At 43.2% G+C, this 25,594-nt stretch overlaps 1 protein-coding gene across 4 annotated transcripts in view; it reads right to left on the bottom strand.

Annotated features, from left to right (window-relative positions):
* The window catches only part of LOC105284410 (thrombospondin type-1 domain-containing protein 4), a 71,421-nt gene that overhangs the window by 2,540 nt on the left and 43,287 nt on the right, over positions 1-25,594 (bottom strand). For all 4 annotated transcript variants that reach the window (XM_026968211.1, XM_026968209.1, XM_026968212.1 and 1 more), the window contains exons 3-18: positions 15,608-15,683; positions 12,858-13,009; positions 10,512-10,614; positions 8,506-8,608; positions 7,785-7,969; positions 6,921-7,125; positions 6,402-6,568; positions 5,969-6,074; positions 5,800-5,872; positions 4,992-5,206; positions 2,722-2,854; positions 2,154-2,406; positions 1,673-1,855; positions 964-1,128; positions 453-629; positions 143-320 (exon numbers count right to left, since the gene is read on the bottom strand). In XM_026968211.1, coding sequence (XP_026824012.1) covers positions 143-320; positions 453-629; positions 964-1,128; positions 1,673-1,855; positions 2,154-2,406; positions 2,722-2,854; positions 4,992-5,206; positions 5,800-5,872; positions 5,969-6,074; positions 6,402-6,568; positions 6,921-7,125; positions 7,785-7,969; positions 8,506-8,608; positions 10,512-10,614; positions 12,858-13,009; positions 15,608-15,683 — 2,474 coding nt within the window. The remainder of the gene's footprint in view (positions 1-142; positions 321-452; positions 630-963; positions 1,129-1,672; positions 1,856-2,153; positions 2,407-2,721; positions 2,855-4,991; positions 5,207-5,799; positions 5,873-5,968; positions 6,075-6,401; positions 6,569-6,920; positions 7,126-7,784; positions 7,970-8,505; positions 8,609-10,511; positions 10,615-12,857; positions 13,010-15,607; positions 15,684-25,594) is intronic.

Below are 25,594 nucleotides of genomic sequence, written 5' to 3'. Positions count from 1 at the left end.
ACTTTTCAACAGGTACGAGAACATTCCCTGTCAATTGCTATGATTTGCATCAAATCAACGCATTGACAAAATAAAAAATTTCACTATCTTGTCCTAGAATTTCTCTTTTCTGAATTAATTAATTGAATTTCTTATGTCTTACTTTTCGGCGGCCTGCTCGCCACTTCCCTCACCGTCGTCGGCTCCTTCTCGCACGGCTCCGCGTTACATCGCTGCTCCGCGTCCGGTTTGCCAATCTCTGGACAGCTGGTGCTACTCACGCCCTCGAGGATGCACCGTACGAGCCGTGTTTGCACTCCGACCCCACAGGTCGCGGAACACTGAAGACAAAACACGATTGCATCAGGCATACGTACGTACGTACGTACATCCGACACGAAACTCGCGAGAGAGAAGAATTTCTTCGAGAAATAAAAATCCTTTGAACATAACAATACACATATATCTTTTACCGTTGACCAGCTCGAGGTGAACCATTCCGGCGAGCACGCGGGCGTTCGGCAGACCTGTTCGCTCGCTGGCTCCGGATCGCTGCAATTCCTCGCGGGTAATACGACAAACTGGTCACCCGTTCTGGCTATACATGCGATATCGCGATGCTGCACGCCGACGCCGCACGAGACGGAACACTGAAAGCACAAAAAAAATTACAATTTTACGATTTTTAAGATTATAAAATTATTTCAAGATTTTTAATTTTTTTATGAAAAATTATTGTTCAACAACTTTTATGAACGATGCAAACTCTCAAGATAAGTTGGCCGAAATAAATTTTCTCTCAATTTTGTCAAAAATTGGAAGGTTTTTTAATTAGGCCGACGATTTGTAAATGTAAATTGCACGTAAAGGCACAAACGCGCGTGTGAAAATTAAAAATCTTCGCGGGAAGATCATCGTCTAACAAATGTTTTGATAGCATACGCGTCGCCGTGAAAGAAAGCCTTATTTTCTGAAGGTACTAACGGAAGTCCATGGACCGGCGAACCACTTGGCTCGGTCGCAGTTCGTTCCTCGTCTAAAGCAATACGTTTCTGTGTCCGGCCTTTCTTTGGGATTGCAGAATAACTCGCTACCGTCGGCGCACGCCACTCGTCTGATCCTCACGCCGTTCCCGCATTCCGCTGAGCACTGCAACAGTGACGAATGCTTTGGTGCATACCCTGAGTAAACGAAGAAACCTGTTGGCGCGATACCCACCGCGATATGCAATGTAAATATGTTCATACATACTCAAAAGATACTCGAGATCTAACACCACCAAGTCCATAACTTATGTAAACTGTAATTGCGAAAATAATTTCGAACCACGTCGGTTGCGTGCGATAAAATATCACGCGTGGAATAGAAACTCGTTTGATGCGAAACGTTCACGTCGTATAAACGTAAGAGTAGGATCAACAGTGTTCAAAATATTATTTTCTTCTACCAATAATCACATAGAATATATTGAGATTATATCGAAAGCGCGAAGTAGAATTTAAAATAAAAGCGTCAAAGACATTCATGACTCCCGAGAATAAGAATGTTGAATTAAATTACATGCACGTGCGAGTGTCGAATTATTATAAATTTCCACAAAGGGAAAATTCAACTTCGAACTTTAAATCTTTTTTAATTTGACGTCTATTCGCTTTCCCCCCCATGGAATCAATTCGATTTTCATTTTTCTTACCTTCGAAGACCATTCCGAGTAGAGCCAGGGCGCGTGATGCCCCATGTCCGACGACGTCGCACCGCAAGCCGCTACCTCGCACGCTTTCTGAGATTCTGGCTTGTCGGCTAACGAGCAGGACTTCCCAGACGTTATGCAAGTCACCGTTCGATTTCGGGTTCCACGACCGCATGTCGCCGAGCACTAAAAGCGCGATTACGTGACGAATGTATGAGAAACCAGACTGGCGGAATGTGCTACTGGACTGAAATCGATTTTAACAAAGCGAACTGTTCGATTAACGTCACTCTGCTTCATTCTTGCGTCCTCCGATATCCGTCTGACTCGACAATTTTCGCGTTTTGACATCCTTCTCACTAGTCTCTCACCGCTAGTCGTTTAACGTGATTTCTAGTGTTTATCAAAGTGTACAATTTGTGCAAGCCATTTCTGGCATCTGACGCGGAAAAGGGTTCGAACGTTCAATGGATTAATGACTCACCGGGCCCCAAACGCCCACGTCCCACCTGGGCATGTCGTGCTGCGAGTGCATATGCCTCAATTCGGGGGCCACGTTGGGACAGGCCGGCAGGTTGCAAGCTTCCACGGTGCTCAGATCAGGCGGTTGGACACACGCGCCAGCAGCCACGTGCATCGTCAGCCGCGCGTTCAACTCCTGGACGCACTCGAGCTTCCGCGTCCTGACGCCGACGCCGCACGTGACCGAGCACTCGCTCCACGGCTCGGCCCTCCACCTGGCAACATTTCCGGTTATTCGAGTACGAAATCAAAACTCGCCTGCATAAATCACAGGCTCCGTAGGTGCAATTCGCTCCGGAGTTACTTCCGTTGCCAGTGAAGCGTGGATCAAATCAATGGATCGATTATTCTTCAACGAAGGTGTAATCGAGAATTGCGAAACTCTGGATTTCTCGTTTATAGATACGTGATAAAAATGATCTTGTATGTATGAAAAGGAATTGACCTGAGAAGAGACACGACGATCGCGAGACAGCTGTCGTAGAACTTCTTTGAAAATGATCAAAGAGAAAATTTGTTGATATAGATACCTGGCGGCACAAGGATGATCGTTGCAACGCAGCGGGGGCGGCAACTTCGGTTTCTCCACGATGTGACAGCGTTTATCGTTGACGGGTGTCTGATTGATCTCGCGAATGCACTTCAGGATCGCCGTCTGTACGCCTGCGAGATAAAGATACGGTTACATAAATATATATTATATTTAAATATTTATTATATTATATGTTATACAAGAAATATATGCTATAGAAATGTAATACAGAATATTTCTGTGAATTTCGCGCATACATTTCGCATTTAATTTAGAAATTAAAGTTCGAAGAGATGAATTTTCCCTTTATGAAGATTTATAATAATTCGACACTCGCATCTGCATGTAATTTAATTTAACATTTTTTTATCAAAATGTGTCACTTTAATCAAAATTCTGCTATAAAAAAATGTGAAATTAATCTATTCTAATAAAATGGTACACGTATATTGTTTGAATCGCAACTAGTTTCCCATTTTTAGTCCCTTGCAAGTAATATGCCAACATTTTCACTGAAGTAAATTCTACTGAAGTAAATGTTCTTTAAACAATTCGTCGAGCGAGACATTTTATATTATGATCGACGCGACCATCGCATTCTTTCCTCTGTATGCATCGCTTTCTGCTCGTATCTCGTCAATCAATCTGAATTACAATGGAACATCGCAACATTGGATATCGCATACTGTCGCGTGCAATGTCCAGATGTCGAGTAAGCGAGTACGCTTGTGAAGTGAATATCAACGATCATTTCCGATTGGTGTCTCGAAAATAAAGTGCGTTGCCTCATTTATTTTTTTTAATCTTATTCCAATCTTAATCATTTAATCCATTCACAATTTTTATCTAATTTAATGCATTTTTAATTATTTAATTCTTCTACTTAATCTGTTTTCTTAATGTAATTTATTACCGCAGGAAGCATGAGTGTTGTCTTACTTCAAGTCACGTTAAAAATATCTCGTCCAAATTTTCAATCGTCACGTTAAGACGATCCAATTGCACCGAAACGAACCTCGGGTCACTTCCCACGCAACGCCTCTCTGACGTCTAGACGAAATCATTTCCATAATGACCTTTAATTATCCAGTCGCTTTTTGTCTAATTATCCGTTTAATCGAACCTCTAAAGGCGACAGGCCTAAAATAAGGAATTAAAGCAAAGGGATTTTTTTTTAAATCGCTAGCTTTTAGATTCTCATTCATATTATCTATCTTAATATTATCTATTACTTAGTATTTATTTTCTATTAAGCAACGAATTTTATTGCATCTCACACGAATGAAATTTTATTTCATTATTGTTGAGAATCAGAAAGGGAACTCGCAGGAATTAATTAAACGTTGTGAATATTTTCGTTTCTTGTATCAGAGAGATGCTTGCACATGGAGATGCATACGCAACTGTTGATTTTATCAGTAAGCTTTACATTTGCGATAATCAATTAAATCGTTATATAATCACAAATATTTAATCGCATGCAATTTAGTTTTCCGCGTGCATTAATAGTATTTATTCGTTGAATTCATTTATTCCTCAGACATCGCGATATTATGTTGCCTGAAATATACGAGAGATATTTTACGTGAAAATGTATTATGTATTATCAGCGATATTGAGAATTAACGCAAACTCATCGATATCAGCGTCGAAATTATAATACCGGCCGTGTCGTCTACCAAGAATTACACGTATCGAAACATTTATCATTGCTTGCAATTCAGCACAATGAAAAATGTTCCGCGCACACGTGTACTTCCATATATTAAACGTTAAAATCCCAGAATAAATATTTTAGCAAAAACTCATTTTCCAAGAACACACACATATCGCATCAAATCGATGCATGAAATGCGTTTAAACTCTTAACGTGAGCACATACGATAGCATGAAAATTCCAAATAACATTTCCTGAATTTACGACCGTCCTAAAATATAAAAAAATTGCTACATCTCACGTGAAAAGTAGATAAATTATACTTGAAATCTTTTCAGGAAACATCTCTTATCTCTGAGATATATGTGAGTCCTCCAAAAAATATTGTTCAAGACTCCATAGCAGATAAAAAGAAAAGAAAATTACGTAATATTGTTGTGTCAGCGATATCTCACCTATCGTTGCGAGATAGCCGGGGCTTTACTAAATAACGCGATATCGTCAGCGAAATCTTTCCAATTTCAGTTACAACACTCGCAATCGTATCCCGGCTCGAGTATCTCGCTCATACGATATTATAACGCGTAATTAATTATCGGGCTTTATATTACCTCCCCCGCATTCCTTCGTGCACGCAGCGAAGCCGACTATTTTCCAAGCGAACTTCCTCCTCCGCTTCTTCCTCGTCGCCTTTGACTTTGGCTGATCGCCCGCCATCACCGTGGTCGGCGGATGCTTCATCTCTTCCTTCCGTCCGCCGTCGTGCGGTCTGCGCAGCGGATCGCGATCGCGACGCGTCGAAGATAAATCGCTCCGCCGATCCGATCTGGAAGGCAAGGAGCAACGGGCTGTACGAACGAAGACAAATCACGCGGCATGACTCGGGGAAGAGGCTCGGACGCGCCGCATAGATCCCCGTGTCGCACAAAGAAGGAAGTCCATCGGCGCAATCCGAGACGAGAGGCACGCTCCGCGCGGGATGTATTACAGAAATCGTTTACGACGATTAGAGAGATAAAAGAGTGAAGAAGGAACCGCAGCAAACGCGGAACAAAGTGTATGAGAAATAATTGAAGATTAAGGCCGGTGGCACACACACACACACACACATAGAAAACGATAAATATTAAGACTTAAACAGGAAGCGAATCGATTATACGAGCGAGATTTCAAACCGGCATTTTTCAACTTGAAATTAAATCTTGATTAGTTGATTCGCTCGCTGCTTATGGTTTTGTATTACGTGTTTAGGCCACCGGCTCTGGGAACACGCCTGATGAATTTGCATATATGCAACTCGCGTGTATGCATGCAGCTGAAATGTTTATAATATTTAAAAAAGGCAGCTTCACCGAGAAAGTTGGCGCTTTTAAAGGATTGCGGAAATATACCGCTTCTGGTAAGGGCGTACGTATTTACATTCTTGTGACGGGCGCTCGCACGGTAACGTGATTATCTGGACTAGGTATTTCGTTGCCCCGATCGTTCGATCCTACAAAAAAAAAGAGCGAAACGTTTTACTGGCTGGAGGACTGTAATAATCGGCGATTTTTAATTGCGCGTAATTGATTGGCGATGAAGCAATTACCTGCGACAAGCAGCGGCGGTGCAATCACCGCTTTACTGTCGGGCACTTCCTTCGTGGGTAGCATGTACTTGTACAGGACGCCTGGATTTAATTCCACCGATAAGATCTACGACGCGTGGACAATAATATTAACGACATCGAGATTGAACTCGATTAAATGCAAATCGTGATTGCAATGCGTTAAAGACGTATTGCAGCAGTATAAGAGATTGTAATATAAATACTGACAATGCCAATAACATAACGCCAATTGAAATATTATTTGGAAAAATTAGTTTGTCCTCATATCGTAAAATTCCGTCGACAATGAAAACTAAAATGACATTAAAGGGAGAAAACATCAAAGCAATAATAGGAATTAATTCAACAATTAAATCAATACTCTCTGTTACTGATACGAGGATGATGATGATGATGATAAAGCGGACGATACCTCTAAATGCAAAGACTCGTTCAGCGGTCCGATTGCCACGATGCACTCCATGCGGTTCCTATCGCCCCTCTGATATGTTAATGTCGTGCCAGCCGCTTTATAAGTGCCACTGGGACTGTAAGACCACGGGCCATTTAGGATGTAACTGCCGTTACTGTCTCTTAACGCTGCGAGCAGATCGATCGTTCTGTTAATCAGTGTACCACTGGCTGCGTAGTGCGCGGACACGATCAGCACTTAGCTCTATTATCATATGTATTAGATCACAGAAACTGGGAACGATAATTTGCAACGATTATTTATCTAGCAATATATTTCTTTAAGCAAAATTTAAGAAAATATGAAACAGATAACATAAAGGAAATATAAATGTGTAAATTTCATTTTTAACAAAATATAAATGTGTTTTATTTTCATGAGAAATATGAAATGTAATGTTTAACAGAAAAAAGTGATTGTTTTTAGAGAGAAAATTAATGATTCGTCGAATCGACGGAACGTTACTGCCTAGAATATTACCTAGAAAATTGCTACTGAATCGTAGCTCAGAGATGTTGAGCGACATGGCGCCCTTTGGAATCGTGTTCACCTGCTGATGGCCCTTGGGCAGAATCGGTTCCATGAAGATGCCTTCGAACAATCTGCATCCTCTACCCTGGCCGCCGCACACGCCGCAGGCGTCCATCATCGCTCCGGAACCGACCACCCCGTCGCACCCTACAGGCTGAATAGCAAACACGTGAATTTCCGGCGCCGCTGCGTTTAATCCAATTAGGAAATGTACTCGAAGCGCTATCTCTCTCCAATTTTGTCGCGAGCTCGATTCTCCTGCTCCCAATATATTTCAGATAGCTTCATTTTTCTCGATATCGTTTAAATACAAATATAATATAGCTTTCCTCTTACATACAAATTTTTCGTTTTTTTAAAATAATTTTCTAATTTATCCTAAATTGATCCTTTTTTGAGAAAAATAATTCTCTAAACTGTAAGATTGTGATTAAAAAAAAATCGGTTGGAGGCTCAAAGGAAATGCGGCAGCAGGCAAACACGTGTCCATTATTTCGCGTTGTGCGGTAAAGCGGAAGCTCACCAAAATCGTCGGAGAGAGAGAGGCCCGACTCCACCAGTGTTGGCTGGTGAACGCGGCTGACCGATGGCACTACCGGGCGTGCAATGAACCCCGACGCCGATAGGAAAAGGGAACGAAAGAGGATCGTCGCGCGTGGCGAGGAGGGTCGAAAGCACGAACGGTGCGCACGGGTCACAATAGCGATCTCGTCGATAGTATCGTACCGTGTCGCGCCGGTTCGCCACCGTGGTATCGGCCATTAATTTCCGGCGCCGTTCTCTCGCGCATTCGCCCGCATTGGCTATTCATACCTTGCATTGTCCGGCGACGCACAGCCACCGCTCGCCATTGCGCTCCGTCGAAATCCCGCCGCCGGCGCCGCGTCCACGAAGAAGATTCGGGGCATCGCAGGGCGTGCCATCTATTACTGCCGGTTCAAGCGTTGCGTAAAAACGCTCGCCGACTGCACGGCAATTGAGCGCGCAGGAGTTTGGCGCTGGGGAACAAATAACAGTGGTCGCGATTAGGCCAGGCGGAAGTTAGGTCACCAGGCCTGCCCGTTAGCTGCCGGCCACATCGTCGTCGTCACCATCGGATACCGATCAAACGACGTCACCGGCGCGATATCGCAAAGCCTCCTCATAACTTCCCGTGAATCATCTTCGTCCTCTCAGAGACGGAAAGAATTTTATTCCAGTACCGGAAATCGAAATATCAATGAAACTGATAATTAACGTGTCATTATTATCAATCAATACCCCTGAGAATTGTTTTATCTCATCAAATCAAGACAAAGAATTAATTAAACTCAGATAAGAGACGATTTGATCAGTGAAATCGCCTATTTAGGATAAATTGCAATGTTCAAAATGCTTAAAATAAAGTTTCTTCCATCCAAAATTCTCTCTCATTTTTGAAAGGAAAGATAAGGGACAGATGCCTCGTTTCCCATGGATACAATCGAAGAACATTTGTCGTTCTTGGAAATAGCGATTCCCAGTCGAAAACCACGAAATCGGCTTTCGGACTCACCGTCTACAAAGGGCACCCAGACGTAACTGCGGCCCTTGTAGTTCCTGCCGTTATACTTGGCGCACTGTTCCGCCCGCAGGTCTTCCGGGAAGTTTGGGCATTCCTGCACAAACGTGAAATGGATTAATTAAACTTACGGTAATTAAGAATCGATCGTAGGACCAGGCAGGAGACGGCTCTTCCTTTCGGTGCGGAGGGGGGGAGGAAAAAACCTGGCATATCGATCGATGGCGGTCACATTTTACGGCATCGCGCTTTTCCCAGAGCACCGGGGGTAAATAAAGGCAAAATTATTTGCGGCCCGGCGTAAAAGAGAAAAACTCCGCATTCCGAGCCACCGCGCTCGCAGGGAAGAAAGAGGAAGGGAGAAAGTCCGTATATTCGCGCAAACACGCGATTGCTGGCACGTGTGGCGCGCTACGTGCACGGCCGCGTTGCAATTTCCGGGTAGACTATTAATTGCCGGCGAACGAAACGGCGCGGTTACTTCGGCCGGGCGTGTTTGCGAATCGCGGATACGGCTCGGAAATGTAGTCCCGGCTATTGGAGCCCGAAGATAAATATTCCCGCATGAGGCGCCGTTTTTTTTTACCCATCTAATAACGGGTAACGAAGCTGTTTTCTGATTCCTTAGTTAACTCCGCGCCGCAGCATCACCGTAGCGCAATTTTACTCTCAGGCAATTCCGACAAATTTTCATTTAAAACAATACGGGATAATTTAAAAATAATTTAAAAATAATACGGGAGGCTTGTATTATTCAACGTTCATTAGCGTTTTCTTTAACAATCGGAGTTCTTAAAAAATGTAACGTTTCGTTTTAAATTCACGGCAATGTACGTGAAACTGCATCAAGTGCTCGAGGATGGAGAACGCATCTCGATAGTTCAATCGAGGTCCGCCGAGAAATAAACTGATCTCTTATCGCACGGTCTTTACTGACATCAAAGACCAATCAACACCGCGACGGTGAGCCGTTCCTCCACGTTTCCCTTCCCGATACCGGTCAGAGTCATCCATTACACTGAGGTCTTTAGTCTCACAGGTGGTGATTATTCTTATGAATTTTAAACAACGCACACGCGCGCGCACGCCGGTCTCCGGAGGATATAAATCGCCGTCGTGCGCATCCTTAATTGGCCCGTGCGATGATTTGTTCGCGACTCGTGACGTACCATCGGAAGGAAAATCCTGAAGGGGTCCAGGTGGATATAGACGCAGCCGTTGATTTATGCGACGTCGTGGAAATGGCGACGCGTGTGAGCGCCGTGAATTTTACGCGATCAACGAGAGCGAGCGGCTAATTGTCGGTTCTGGACTTTAACTATCCTCCGCGGAAATAAAGCGTCCTTCCAGCAGCACGAGGAAACGGAGTGAGCGCCCCCGGGGAACTTAAATTCCAGGGGCTCCTTCGTAAGCGACGCGAATATCTTCTTCTGTGCTGCTAAATTTTTTTTACCCGTAAGATTTACATTCATGTAGAATTAAGCTGAGGAATAAGCGCGAACAAGTTGAATGTAATCAACGGAAACGAGTCTTAATAAGCAGAATCTACAAGACTACAATAGAATCATATCCACAAGCGAATTTCGTTTCTTTCTTCTTAAGCACTGCTTTGCTTCGTTAACTATGTCAACGTTTTATCTTTTCTTGAAGATCTTGAAGAACTCTTCAAGAATTCACTTAGACCACACGCGTCCACGCAAATGCTGCTAAATGGAAAGCGCCCATTATAGGATATAGCAATGTAGACTATTAGCTATTCTGAGGAATAGAATCACGGTTCTTCATTTATTCCACTTAACTCAATGTATCAAAAACATAAATTTCCAAGCACAGAAGCAAAATGGAACTTACTAAAAAAACTAACTTAATAAAAAAATTAAAAAATTCATTTATCGAAATTTAATTCTATCTAGTCTGTAGGCCATTTCGCGACAGACAACTTTGTAGTTTGTTGCAAAAGGGTTTAATGCATCGAGGATTACTCGCACGCATCGGTTTACCTGCGTATTACACGTGTGCTGGCGCTTGTACCTGCCGATACAAATGGGCTTGATGCTGCTCGTGCCGTTCTCCGAGATAATACTTCGCCTCCTCAAAAGTCTCCTGGAACGAATCGCTCGCATTAGCTGATCCATTGACTCACGCGAGTGCACGGTGCGCGATACATCTCGCTTTTTACCGCCGAACGAATATGCTTGATACGAACGCAAAACACTATACTAATTGCAAGATCGGAGCACAGAGAAAATAGCCAATAATGCAGGATAAAAAAGAACGAAACAATCGCTTTTCTCATTTCGTAATTGCAGCTGCGCTGAAAGCAGCAATTACGCTAAAACAGCATAACGTTCTCCCGACGTTTTTTCTACGTTTTTTAAATATTTTTCACGTGAAAAAAAGTAAAATAATTTCAAATTTCAGATTTTTAAATCCAATTATTTTACATGCTAACGATTGAAATTGTCATTTACAAGCTTGGTCTAATTAAGACAAGATATCGATATTAATTCGACAAAATTCCTTAACAACGAATGTTATGTAACCGAAACTCGCGTGACCGTCGTTAGATGAAATCAGGTTCAAAGTCATCGGGCAATTTGCAACTGCAGGAAACTGAGCAGTCCGCATTCAATCGTGCGGTGAGCCCATCGCGAGATTCATATTGCGAGTCACGTAACAGCTTGCGGTAGTGTTACGAAGGTGTAAATGTCAGCGGCGATAACAACGCGTTTCTGCCCCCGAGAGAAGCTCGCGAGAGTCGTCGGCCTGCCGGTGTATAATCTTCTTACGCTACTGATCCGTAATTTGCACGCTGCTTTATAACTAACCGGACGAGACATACAGGGTGTGCGGAACACTCGCGCGCCGAGGTCTCCTGCAATTTGAGGCAAGCTCTAAATTGTAACAAGATTATAGATATTGGATTGCAACGTATATTCATCCTGGTTTTCTTTTAGTATTTTTAATAACGGATATGTGTTACATAATTATGAATATAATCCGTATTATTAACACTAAAAAAGACGGGACGAGTATATGTTACAACCCAATATACAGTACCGGCTAAAAATATATCACCTTTTGGGGTTTTGAGCATAAATTGCTTCAAAGTGCATGGATCGCTATCAAATCAAAATATGTTTTCATAGTAACTATAGCTCATCGAACAAGCGGCTTTTTATCAAATCACAACTTGTGTAAATAAATTTTATTCAAAATTAAAAAGGTGATATACTTTTGGCCGGTACTGTATCTGTATTATTTTAATGTATCTGTGTTATTTTAATTTGGCACAATGCCGTCAACTAAATTATCTTCTTCAAAGAAATATTACCTTCTTATTTCAATAAATGTAACTTGTAAACTGTAAAACGATGAAATTCGATCAATACAACGTACGTAGAGAAAGCATACTTGCACAACAAATAGATATGCTTTGTAACATAGTCCGCGCCTGACAAATATTTGCGCAAGTACGGCGACATACGCAATTCCAAATATGAGTTCCAAACACAATAAAAAAGTTCCGAAGCTTCCGTACGAGCCGTGCTCTTTGTCATCAAAGTGCATTGTTCCTTTATTAGATTCTTTTTATTACAGAGTTGTTACAGAAGCAAAAAACAGAATTAAACGTTTTTCATCGCAAGGAAGAGAGAGAGAGAGAGAGAGACATCGAAATATCCGAGGTACTTTGTATGTCCTGAGCGGAGAATCATCGGCAATCGATCAATCGTAGGAACAATGCGCTCGCGCACCAAGTCGAAAGTTCCGTGGCGTAGCGGTGCGAAGTGCAGCAACTCGGAGAGTGTCTGGCGATCGCTTATGGTCGAAATTGTGCGAGACCTTAACGGTACCGCAGACGTGCGATTATTGTTAGGACCGACCGCGCATTATCGCAAGGTGCTTTGCATTCTCTCGATCGTGCCGCGACGCTCGACGATTACCGATTCCCGCCGTGACCTCCCGCGAAAGATCGTGGCCCTTGTCTTGCGAGGACAAAGGTGATGCGAAGGTGTGGAAATCATTAATCGAGCTTGAAGATTCGGACGCTTAATTTTCGTACCTAAGCAGTTTTCATCGTACCTTTACCTCGTTTAGCAGCAAAGGAAATATATCACTTTTACGATTCTCACATTTGTAATGTCTCAAATAGCTCCAGAAAGTTTAGTTAGCGTCTAAAGAGCGCTTAAGTGGCGCTTAAATGGTAATTAGAGTGCGCTAAAATCTTTCTCGTTACTGCAGAGTCTTCATGAAATTATTATATTATTATAGGTATTAACAGAAATAATTAAAAGCGTAATTAATACGTGGATATCCTACTGATCTCGCTATTTTAATGCACTCACCGTAGAGGGACACATTCTCGAGATTGGGACTGGATACCAGTACCGCAGGATCTCGAGCACTCGCTCCAGGAGCTCCACGTACCCCAGGTTCCTCTCACCCTGTTGTCACGTTCAATTCCATACTGCGTTCTTGCTTGTAACATATGATACACCTGAAGAAATCGATAATGATAAGAAATCGATAAATCGATACTGTTCAATCGTAATTTCTTTGGCGAGCGACAGCAACTCTGAAGCATCTTACAAAATAGAAAATTGAAGTTACCCTAATTTTCAATTAATTTGAAACTCTAAGTAACTTCTGTGGTACCTCAAATAATATAAATCTAAAAATCACGTATGAATAGCTGTGCATTTCTCGTGTATTCTCCGCTAGCTGTATCTTGCAGCGCAATTTTCTGCAGCGAATCTGGCTCTAGACCCATCTAGATTCTGCTTCAGTTATCATCCCGCTCTACGCAAGAGCGTGCTCTTCACAAGAGACGCGCGAGTGCGAGGAGGGTTGATGGATCTCGGCGGCGGAGCGTAAAAAAAAGAGTACCAAAGCGGTGGTACCTGGGTGGTAATTAAACGATGGGGCAGATACCGCGCGCGTCCGCTATTTCTATCCCCGTTCTGATCACAGAGCCCGGTATCCATCGGGCATAAACTGTTTGTTCGGTAATTAATATCGCCACTGCGAACGAGATTCCAATTAGACCGCGTCGCGTTTCGGTATCAGCGCGGATACCCCCGTCGTGATTAATTAAACGAGGGCTCGATTACCGTATTGCACACGCGGCGCTGGATTTACGGCGGCCGATCTATCTCCGCGCGCCACGGGCTGTCCGTTGTATTAACTTCTGCCGGAAGCTCCGCCGAGGTAGATCAGCCAGGCTCCTCGCGATTCTCTCACATGAGGATTTCCCGCGCTTCGCACTTCGCGTTCGATCGTTCCCGCCGTATCGCTCGCACATTTAATTAATCAAAAACGGCCCGCGGGTCGCGCGTGATGCCTTCCCAAACGGGATGTCATGAATACGAATCGTCGATTTCGACTCGTCGATGAATAGTCGAATGACAGAAGCTTCAGCGGCCTCTTAAACACGACTTTCGTCCGCTCACGTTTGTCGGCGATTGTTAAATCACTTCTATTTTTAACGAGCCGATAATCACGCGGATTTCGTAGAGGGGAAATGCGCGCCACGGAGTAATGAAATTTTTTGCAGACACGACGTGCACGACCGCGTGACCAGCGAATTTAGAATTCGAGCGAGAGCTGCTCCTAGCTGCTTTTTTGCAAGTTGTTAACCCCGGAGAGCGCCCGGACTAATACTTCCTTAATGCCCGGCATTAACTCCGGAACGTTAATCACGACGCTTGTGTACGGCACAGTCATGCACAAGGAGGAGGATACATATTGCACGTGGAGTGCACGTAGCGCGCTTAAAGAGACGTTCGCAGTACACACGGGATAAGTGAGATTTCATCGGGAAGAATCCGGTACACGCGACGACAATATTTCATGGAGAAAATCTTCTCGTGTGATTTAGTCTTAAATCGAGGAAAATCTGCATTTTTTACGTTCTAATTAATTTTAAATAAAATTCTATCCAGCATTTCGTTTGAAATAAATTCTAACGTATAAGATGAACAGGGTCAGGATAAAACTTTTGCTAAAAAGGGATGTATCGCAAAAGAATTCGTCGAGCAATTCCTTTTTGATTCCGTGTTAAAACTTTCTGCAGTATTACCATTATCATTATTTATTAACTTTCTGGAACTTTAATAAAGCCTTATTCGGAAGTAGCCGAACATTTTGACTGGGCGGCCTTGACGACAGTCGAAGTTCGCGATAATGGTCGCAGGTGTGACTTCAAGTAGCAGGAATGCGCTGGTTTCTAGGCCACGCGGTCTATTTTCGTGTCACCCGTAATGCCGTAACGCTTTCCAGAACAAACGGACTCTTAAGCGTAATTATATCATGACGATGATGGCGAAGGCAACGGAGTGAGGAGAATCACGTGCTGCACAACGCACATGGACATGTTTGCGTTGGTTCTGACGTGGCCTTGCTCGCTCTTTGCGCCCATGTAATTTAGGGACCCTCTCCCGGAGTCAATTAATTACCCTCTCGCCGTAATGCCACCCGGTATAGCGGCCACGTAATCGCGTATTAATCCCCGCAAGTGGAGTGAATTAATATGCATCGCGCGCGAGTGGCCTCCGCCGAGGAGGCAAGCGAGATGGCTAGCTAAGTCCGCTAGGCCAAGTCGCCGAACTTGTCACGGATGCGATTATTCCTCGTGCATTAATCGCAAACATCAGTTCCCGATGGAACGGTATCTGGTTCGTCGCTCTCTCGTATCAGCGTATTAATCTCTCGTAATTAACTTACCATTTATTACTTATCGGCAAAAATTATCTATATTAAATCTATAAATTACGTGCATAGCGCGCGTTCTCTATATTTCGTATTGAAATGTAGATAATGTTTATAATATTATAAATTTATAATATTTAATTTTGTAATATATCATTTTTGATATTATAAAGAAAATAGTGTATTTACAAAAAATGGTGTTTTAAAAAAAATATTTAAATTTTAACTTTGCACACGGATCATTAAATCTGTAAAAAAAACTTGGAGAAAAATTGCAATAGATGATATTTTGGTTCGTATGATTTAACGAGGATACTTTTTCGCTGGCTGAAAACGCTCGCTAATTGCTTGAATCCATAACATGCGAATTCATAAAATGGAGACTTACTTCTATGGGATACTTTTCGGGTATGTGGGAGGACGAGATGCCGGCCACACTCAGCATCGTCAGGACTAGGATCGATCTGCAACAGAGAGATAGAAAGCGGCATATAAATCGATCTATTGTGCGAAACACGAAGATCGATGAGCGCAATGAAGTGCAATTTGCGCTTTCGTGACCGAAAACCGTTCGCGCCAAACGAGGCAATTACTCTTTTATCGCCGGCAACATCTCCCGCTCGTCTACTTTCATCAAGTTAGAAATTTCAAGAATGCGATCATAATCTTTATTGGATGACTAACTCACGAGCATCCGCGAGTGTGCCACGATAACGCTGGCGAATAGAAGCCGACAATGCGAGCGATAAACTCGTTTAATCCGTTGCGCTCTACCATATCTTCCTTTTCATCGCGAAACCGTTTCTGATTAATCATTTACTTATGTGACAAGTAGCAAGAAAAGGCGAAGCAAATATTTATAACGCGCGACTCGTACATCTACTGATGCTTGTAATGTATAATTAAGTAATTATGGAGTTCTCGTATTTTCTTGTTGAAAATGTTTGTTGATCAAAGAACACAGTTTCTCAAACATCTCGTATTTATCTCACAAAAGGTGATTTGCGCGTCGCGTCGTGCAATTACACGACAGAAAATTGAAATATCGTGCGAGTCACCCAGCGGAAAATATATTTCGCGTTGACAGGCCTCGGACACACCGCTGCTTCCGTTAGCGTAATCGTATCATGTAGCTTGAATACATATGTACGTATTATACATAGGTGTAGATCTTGGTGATCGCGATGCAGCTGATTCGCATCGCCTTATCTTGATCGGACAACACTACACGCACGTCCTGCGATTTTTCTTTTGCTGTACGCAGTCGCTCTCTTCCTCTCTCTCACGTCGCGTACATCCCGAGCTCGAGCTCGAGCCCGACATGCAATTTCAACATCCGTTGCTCCACGGGATAACGATTGCACACCGCAACTCCGCGAGCCTCACTTTTCCGCTCGCGAGCTACGGGCGCCAGTTCGATTGGTCATGCTAATCGCGCCGTAATAAAGCGTTATGACTAAGCATCAAAAGCGAATCTTGAGACACTTTTTTTTAGAGCTGAGCGAAACTGATAACATTAATTGGGTCCATTAATGTCCACCTCATAAATCTTCGTAATAATGCATGAAATGCATTATTACGATGGAACAATTTTTATAAAACATTTTTTTCTTTTTTAGACTTTAACTATTCGCTGAAGCGGATCCGAAACAGGATCGAAGCGTTCGAATATTGTGCTACTATAAATTGAGTGATTATAAGATATACGCACCGATCCAATCACGTCTTAAGTTCCATTATTTATTTGTCCATATAAATTTGATTAAAGAAATTTCAAATTGTTAGAAAGAAAAAAGATATAAATATTGAATAATATTTTCAATTACCTGCAAAACCATTAATGGTCAGGAATTTAGACAATCATCATGAGACATAAAATTCTTTCTTTGTCTCTTCGAAATATTCTTGCAATTTCTCAATAATTTGTCCCTTTTGCTTTAGCAAAGGGCAGAGTCAGAGATACGAATGATAGGAAGTAACGCAACGTGGGAAGCACGTCAATACGCTTTCATGCGCGCAAGAACCGCAGCAGCCGCCTTGTCGCTTCACCATGCTAATTATTCATAAGCGCAAGCTTAAATGGCGCCTGCAAAGTGGGAAGCCATGTACGTGCACAAGCAAATAGAAAACGCATACGGCGATGATAGACCGCGCTGATGCACGTTGATGCGCTCTGATACGCGTAAACGGCGGCTGCCGTATCATCTCGCCGCGGAAATTACTCGAAAACGTGCGAGAGAGCTTTCAAGATACTGCCGCAAGTAGAGAGTGAACCGACGTAAAATGCAGATGATGGTACGCGTTCATGCGTTTTCATAGGGCACGGTATATCGCTGTACGAACATCGATTGCAGTTGAGAAGTTACGCCATGAATTTCTGATTAAACAACCCTATCAGAAATATCTGAATGCTTGAAAAATCTACAAGATTAAAAAAATCTGTTATCTTAATTATTTTATATATAACTAATTAAAAAGAAGAATATTCTCAATCAAGATTATTAAAAGATACGTTACGAATGTGTATTGTACAGTGATACCAAAAGACACGCTTCTAACTTAAACTTTTCAGCTTCAATTGGTCTCCTTCGTGTCACTTAATTCGTTTCAATCGAATTTGCTCTTCTCTCTCAGAGCAAGTGTCTAAAGGTACTGACGAGAGCATCAGGAAATGCGTACGAGCTAATGGAACGCACGCAGAAGGGCGGAGGAGCAGTGAGACCACGACCGCCGCTGTGCGATTCGCGTAAACTGTGCCACTAAGCGCTAATAACGTTTCACTTGTTGCGCGCGCGTTTTCTCGGAAAGCTTAATTAATCATTAGACCCCGCCGCAAAGAAGGGACAGGTCGTGGACACAGCCGCGGGATACACCCACGAGATGGGATGAGAGCGAGGCGCAGACCGCCCGCCGCTATGACAAGCGGTCGCGTTTAGCAATGTGTGCATGCCTGCGTGAGTGCAGCGTGCGTTCCCGTGATCAAATCAGAAAAACGCGCGATCTCAACTTTCCACGCGATGCGCTCGTAAATGGCGCGTCTGGAGCGACCGGCAACACGTGTACCTCGCGTTGTACCTCCTCCGGAGGATCCACCGCGCGCGCGAGATCCACGCGGAGGATCCTCCGCAGGAGACCGCGCGGGGAGGAATATGGAGAATTTCTATTTTTCCGATCCTCCTCGTGCGAGATCGAGAGAGGAGGGACTCGTTACTCGCGCCTCCGATCTCCGCGGCGTTAACCCCGACAACCCCGGACTGCCTTCGATCGCGTGCGCCATTGAGCAAGCCGTTTGCACCAGGAGGATTTTCATTTCCTTGACCGACGTTATTCTATCAGCTCTATCAACACAAGCAAAAGTGGTTGAATGATTTGATTCGTAAAGACTAGTATTAAGCAAAACAATAATTTCAGATATAAAAGTTGTTATTAAAACAGAAATCAGCTACTTGCCGAGACAAAATTCTCATAAATTACAAGGACAAATGTGTACCGAGCAAAAGGACTGTTAACAATATATTAATTTAATTAATTGTAGCTCTGAGTAAAAAAAATAAATAAATGCTGTATCTCTCAACCAAGCTGGCTAATTTATTATTAATTTCTCTGCACGAATAATAATAATAATAATAATAATAAATTAGCCAGCTTGGTCGAGAGACACAGCATTTATTTATTGAAATACTGGCGAAGAACAAGAGTTATAAAAAAATAAATATCAGCTTTGATATTTATTTAAAGGGAATAGAATACTTCAGAGAGCCGTGTGAAGGGTGAAGACATTTATATTCATATACCTTCTTTCAGATGAACAAGACAATGATGCAGACCGTGCCTTCCCGATGTAATCCCGACATCTTAGACCTTCCGTATCAATTTGCTTCCGTATCCAATTCTATCTTTAATATTGCTCGGCGTAGCCCAATACAGATACAGCGCTTATCAGAAACGACGCGATCGCGGATTGCGTTTCGCGGATTGCAGCTCGCGATGCAAATACGTTCCTGCCGAGGTATCGGCAATCGATCTTCACAACGAGGCTCCACGAAGCACGAACAACTCGCGAACCGTATCCGCGACCCGTTACGACTTCCCCTATCAGAGCTGCCTATATCCGTCGTGGCGTATCTCGCACTTGCAACAAACAATGCCGGTCTTGTGCTCAATGGCGTAGGAATGCGAAAAATCGATCAATAAGAAACGGCAGCACGTCTCGACCAGCTTTACAAGTACCGGCTAGAATCCTTCTATTGAACGCGAACATAGCATGCATCAATGACGACCAGATACACCGCCATAAAGTCAAGAGTCCTCAATGGCACCCATTACCGAGCTCGCTTCTTGTCGTTAGAACGAAATTATCAGCACTATATCGTTGATTCGTCGCTTCTACGGATCTCCGGCAGTTCGGATGGAAAGTCGGTCACGGAGAGCGATAGATCGTGCTGGAAGCGAATGCGAAACGATGAAAAAGAAATTTCTCATCTGGGAAAAATAAAGGAGCACGCGGAAGTGTATACGTAATGTGGAATTTAATTACTTTCTTGTGTGACCTGCGTGAAAAAGATTTTACTGCACAGGATTCGGTATTTTGTAACATGACAAAATTACGTGCATACCGAACTTGCACCATTGCCCGTTTACGAGACGCCAGATTTACGATTGTTTAATTTAAAAATCAATTTTTGTTTAATATAAATATTTTTACGTTTTAATCAAAATGTGACATGAGTAAGCAGAACGTAAAACGTGATCGTCGGTGTGTATATTTCAATATATAATTTTGATTAAAATATAATAAAATAAAATCGAACCTTTGATTAGTGATAATTCATGCTTTAAAAACATATCCATAATGTATCTAAAATTGACTCAAATTCTGAGAGTGAAAATGTAATTCTGCTTATTTAATAAAAGCAATACCTTACTTTACAAACTTTGTCTTTACGATTAATAGCTAAGAACAAATTAATTCGCAAACCTGAGGTATTTCTCAGTATGTGTTTATGTACGATGAACGATGATAAAATTAGTACTGCTGTTCGGTAGTATTGCGTAATAGTATTCTGTATTTTTCGTACTTAATAAAAATACTGCACCCGGCACTAGTGACCGACGAATCAGTGCATATCCTCTGAGGATCATCGTTACGACGCAGTTATCGCGGTAGCGTCATTAAATTACTATATTACGTGACCAATGAACAAATTCTCTTCTAATGGTACGTACTCAGACAGAACAATTGCGGGTCGCGCGACGGGTTTAACGGCGCCATATATTAATACAGCTCTCGCCGCGTCTCTCGGACACGGCTTGCACATTGTAACTTTTACGCCGGTATTATAAATAAACGGCACTTGCCCCGTAATTACGGCGGATCGTAAAAATTACGCAGAGCCAGGCTCTGCGCGCGCCGAATAAAAGTTATACGCCGTTGCGCTTAACATCGCGTACAATGTGTGTTTCGACATTAGAGTTACGGCCGGTAATTTGAAACCGTTATAAGACAGCGCGATGTTAAGTCGAAATAACAATCGAATGACACACCCTGTCATTTCAGTGCAGTACGTCCTGAATGTTCTATATATATATATATATATATATATATATATATATAATATAATATAATTTTTAATCGTGCAGCTTTTCATCGCGTTCTCGCAACTTTTCCTCAAGATATTCTCACGCGCATATTATCGTCACATTGTATCCAGGGCTCGAGGATTATCATTACATAAATATCATGATATATATCGCGATATATATCGTTTGATTTATTCAATAAATCATTATAAAAATCAATGAATTAATCAACATGTTTTGTGCAGTTAAATGCAGCAAAACGTTAATTTATTCTTCAAATTCAAATAAATGTTTTAAATAAATGTTCTCTTATCAGAAATTTATTATTACCCTTTTTATTTAGAAACACTGATAAATAAAGATTCTATCATGTACAAAGTTTTTGAAGTGAGGAAATTGATACGTATCATGATATTTTTGACTTTTCATAAATATCTGATATTTTAATATTTGTACAAATATCCTGTGATTTCATCACAAAAAATTCAAAAATTGTTCAATATTTAACATAATATTATTAATATTTCTTTTCAGATATCACAAATATCTCGTCGCAAATTTTACGAAATGTAATCAAAACTTTCTGCGTGTCAAATATTACTGCGAAATGCACTCCAAAACTCCAGAGTTTAGCGAAACGAGAAGACGAGGCTAATAGGGTAGGGGGATGCATATCCCCGATATCGTCCGGCGTCGCGGCAGGCCCACAGATTCGGCACCACGGTGGTCCTTTTCGGGTGGAATTTTCGTCGCCATCGGGGCCCGGACCGGGACGATGCGCACACAGCGGACACAAAAAGAAATGACCGTGAAATATGATGCACGATACGCGGCACGGCATTGTCTTCGGCATGAGAGCCGTACCTTTCCTCGACGAGGAGTCGCCATCGGACAAGCGGAAGGGCGTGTGCACGAGTCTCGGGTGGCTCTTTTAATGATACCGAAGCACCTCGATCGGCTTAAGGAGGATTTCCACTATTGGGTCATGATGACAGCTCGGAGTCCAGCCTGAACCCGCGCGCGCGGTTAATCCGCCCGCTGCTGATCCGCCGAAGCTCCCTGTTTAAGCGGGGTTGTCCGTCGTTAAACGTCACTAGTATTTTACAGTAATCTTATGGAAAATAAACAGCCACCGGAGTGCAGGCAATTAGCAGCGCTTTCGAGAGAAGCTGCTTCTCGTGGAAGTATATTCCGATCTGGATAAAATCCGATAAGCAGAAAGATAATTTTACGTCTGTCTGTAAATGCCATGGAAATCTTTTTACTGGATTTGTAAATTAATCGGGGAGATAACTTTCCGTTAGCGAGGGAACTTGACTGCATCATGTAGATATGTAGAAAAAACGAGAAGATATGTTGATTTATTTGCGTCATCCTTCTTTATCCGTTCCATTCAGAATAAATCAGAATTAAAGAGAGGGATTTCATGAGGGATTTCATGAGAATAATATTCATTTCAGAATTCTAATTTAAGTATAGTAATATAATATCATACTATTATATTCAGCTTTTGTCGCAGTAACAATAAATTTTCACGTCTTCCATTATTTTTCATTTTTAACGGAAATCGCACACAGTTTGTCACTGCTGTCACTATGCAGATAATTGTTAGAGACTGCAAACCGGCTACACAAACCATTCCCGACGTCATCGAGGTAACGTCGCGAAACTGTAAACCGAGCTTTACCTACACGCGTCGTAATGCAGCGGATGTCGCACGCAGGTGCATTCAGGATGAGGTGTATGTTGCAGTCGCTGCGCCAGAAGGCGATCAGGGGCGGTCGGTTTCCAATAACCGAGGCGGTTCCGTGTTGTTGCTGTTGTTATATTGTCGTCGTCGCCGTAAACTCTCTTTCCTTCGGTGTTTATCGTCCATTTCCGAAGGTACGCCCATCGTCGGCTGGAACTCTCGTTATATCGTACAAAAAAATCGGCGGCGTGTTCTGCGTGATGCTGACTCTTACGATATCACATTACGATATCCCAAAGCACCACTTCTTTCGATACTTTCGATAGTAAGAAGTCTCGCCCTCGATCTTACTTCGCTCACGCCAATAAATTACGAGGAAAATAAAAAAATTAATAAAATATAATGAAACGGATCTGCGCGTGTTCGAAATAAAGAAATGAGGCTTTTTCATTGTTGGGAAAAGATTGGAAGAGCATCGATAAATATTTCCTAATAAAATCGGCTTAATTAGATGCAAAGGGAGCACCGTGACGAGACTGATCATGACGGAACACATCGATCATCCAAGGCCACTCGATCGCGCAACGGAGAACGCTATCAACAGCCCCTCATTGTTGCGCCGCATCTGTTTAAATTTACGCTGGCATAACACGATATCGCAATCAGAGTAACGTGGTCGCTAACTAGTCGTTACTTTGCTCATTATCGAGCGTGCAACACGCCGCGCCGCGCCGCCTGCTGAAGGTGTTTCGTGACCCCGTTTTGTAACGTCTGTTATCCGTTAACTGTTCCAAGGCGATCGTTGTTTATCCAAGCAAGCATTGTTCTTTGCACCCGTATTTCGAGATCGCCGCGTGGCTGTCGAATTAACAACGCTAGCCAGATGATGTAACGGCCTCGACCGACAATCAGTCGTCATCAGCGAGCGTCTTTGGCCATTATCCAGAAGGTATTCGGGGAACGCGGATGTAGAGACGAAAGGATAATCGCCCGTTTAGCGAACTCCGTGAACACGGACACAATCATTGACAATTAAGCGGCAATTAAATGACTCGAACGCGATGCGGGAGTTCGTAAGAAAGTAGAGAAAGCTCGCGAACTTTCCGGGTGATCTCGAAGGCGTATCAATCAACCGAACTTATGCTCGCACAGTTCCAACTCTCGATACGGTTTAACAAAGTTGCATTTGTTGTTCGACGAAGAATCAGCTCATCAGAGAGGAGCGAGGGGATTCAAATTGATCTCCTCGTGAGTGATGCGTCCCCCAAAGCCCACCTACCTGCACGTCCGCGGGGCACCGTGTGACTCCGTAGACACGAGTTAGACACGCAGATCGTGAAAATCGATGAGGGGCCGGAGACTATCGATGTGCCGCATACACGGTGGCAAAAACGTTCGGAAAACCGGCCGACCAGCCGGTCAACCGCCGGATGGAACGGGGCGGCGGGGCTCGGCGGGAAGTAAATTAGCGCGAATCGCTCGCGGGCGGTATACCTACATGAAGACGGGCCATCTACGCCGAAGAGCGTCTTGTTAGCTGCACGCACGACTGCCCGTACGTGTACCTCCACCACGTGAAACCCAATACAGCCAAGTCAGGGCTGCCGAGACTGGATCGCGGGGGACGGACGAAGAGATCAAGGTGGAAATGGGAGGCGAGGCTGTGCATTCGACAGGGGCGAGCGGGGCGAGGGACGGGGAGATTGTAACCGGGCTTAGGATCGAGAGGATGGACGCGTGACCACACGTGTGATCTGGGTCAATTTTTGGGGGTCGGACGTGCGCGGGCACACATGAGTGATAATGGGAGGCGCGCTTCGTGTCGTCGCGGACTCTGATCCGCTTATGTTGGTTTTCCCCCGTGATTGCCGATTAGAGGAGTGGTAGCCGATCAGAGATTGATCGTTCGTTTAATCAACATATTTGGACGAAGAAGTCAAACTCAAGCAGGAATCACTCTAGGATCGTGAGAAAAAGGAACATTATAATTTCACATATCAAAATATTTTAAATTTTGGAATTACGGTCCAGATAACATCCCGGCTAACGGTGATATTTATATAGCAAATAACTTACTTGGATGGAATACGATCGATACGAAGTTATCACGCGTCGCAGCGCTCAATCGCTTCGCACGAATGCAACGTCTGATTTTTGCACGCCAGCGGATTATGCGAGCCTATCGAGGGTTTGATCGCAAATGTCAAGAGGCCAAGACGCCTGTTGATAAGATAAAAAAGCGGTAAGCTGGTTGGAGCGCGAACGCGGATGTCAAAAGGTCGAAAAGATCCAGCGGGGAGGGCAGGATGGGTGAGTTGAGTCCTTCGGGGGAGTCCGAGTCATCAGAGTGGCTCACGACGACTTCCTGTACGACGGACTTAGCGAGAGCTTAAGATCCGGTTGAAGACTGGATTCAGAGCCGTTTCAGAGTCTCGTATCAAACGTAGTTAACGTATCAGAGCTTAGCTAGTTTTGCAAGTTTATCCAAACTGCCATTTTAAACACCGATCGACGTATTTTCGTGATATTCTGATTTACAATGATACAACAAAGTTCGTTTCCATGTTCAAGGGTTCAAAGAATCTATCGGACTCTCGAAAGGCCCGCAAGCGCTGCGCTTGTAAAGCTTAATGGATGAAACGCGTGTCACCATTCGGCATGTGCATTCATGCACGCTGTCAGGTGAAAGAGTTGTCACGAATCGTTCGTTATTCGGTGTGCGTTTCTCCTCCTCGCATCCTCCCACACTTCTATTAATATCCGCGCGCGCGTGTATGCACAAGCGCTGCTCACGCTCGTGCATCTCTGCCTCTTATGGATACCGTAAACAAGAAGATGCTTGTCGTGAAATTCCCTTGAACCGCGGCTTTCATTTAACTTGCCTTGCTTTTGCCACTTACAAAGATGATTGACAAAAATACAGAAATACGCAAAGAAATTTACATGTTGATTCCAAGATTTACTCGCTAATCTCAAAGTAACAAAATTGCCGTCGTGTAACTGTGCAAATATAGTGCAAAATTTACGATAAAAAGGTATTAACGTTAAATAATTTCTTCTCATACTTGAATAAAAATTTACATGCTTACTGCGCGACAAACAAGT

Source organism: Ooceraea biroi, chromosome 3 (genome assembly GCF_003672135.1).
Source record: "Ooceraea biroi isolate clonal line C1 chromosome 3, Obir_v5.4, whole genome shotgun sequence".
Taxonomy (NCBI): domain Eukaryota; kingdom Metazoa; phylum Arthropoda; class Insecta; order Hymenoptera; family Formicidae; genus Ooceraea; species Ooceraea biroi.
Note: the sequence above shows the minus strand (reverse complement) of the source record. Positions and strands in the feature narration are given on the sequence as shown.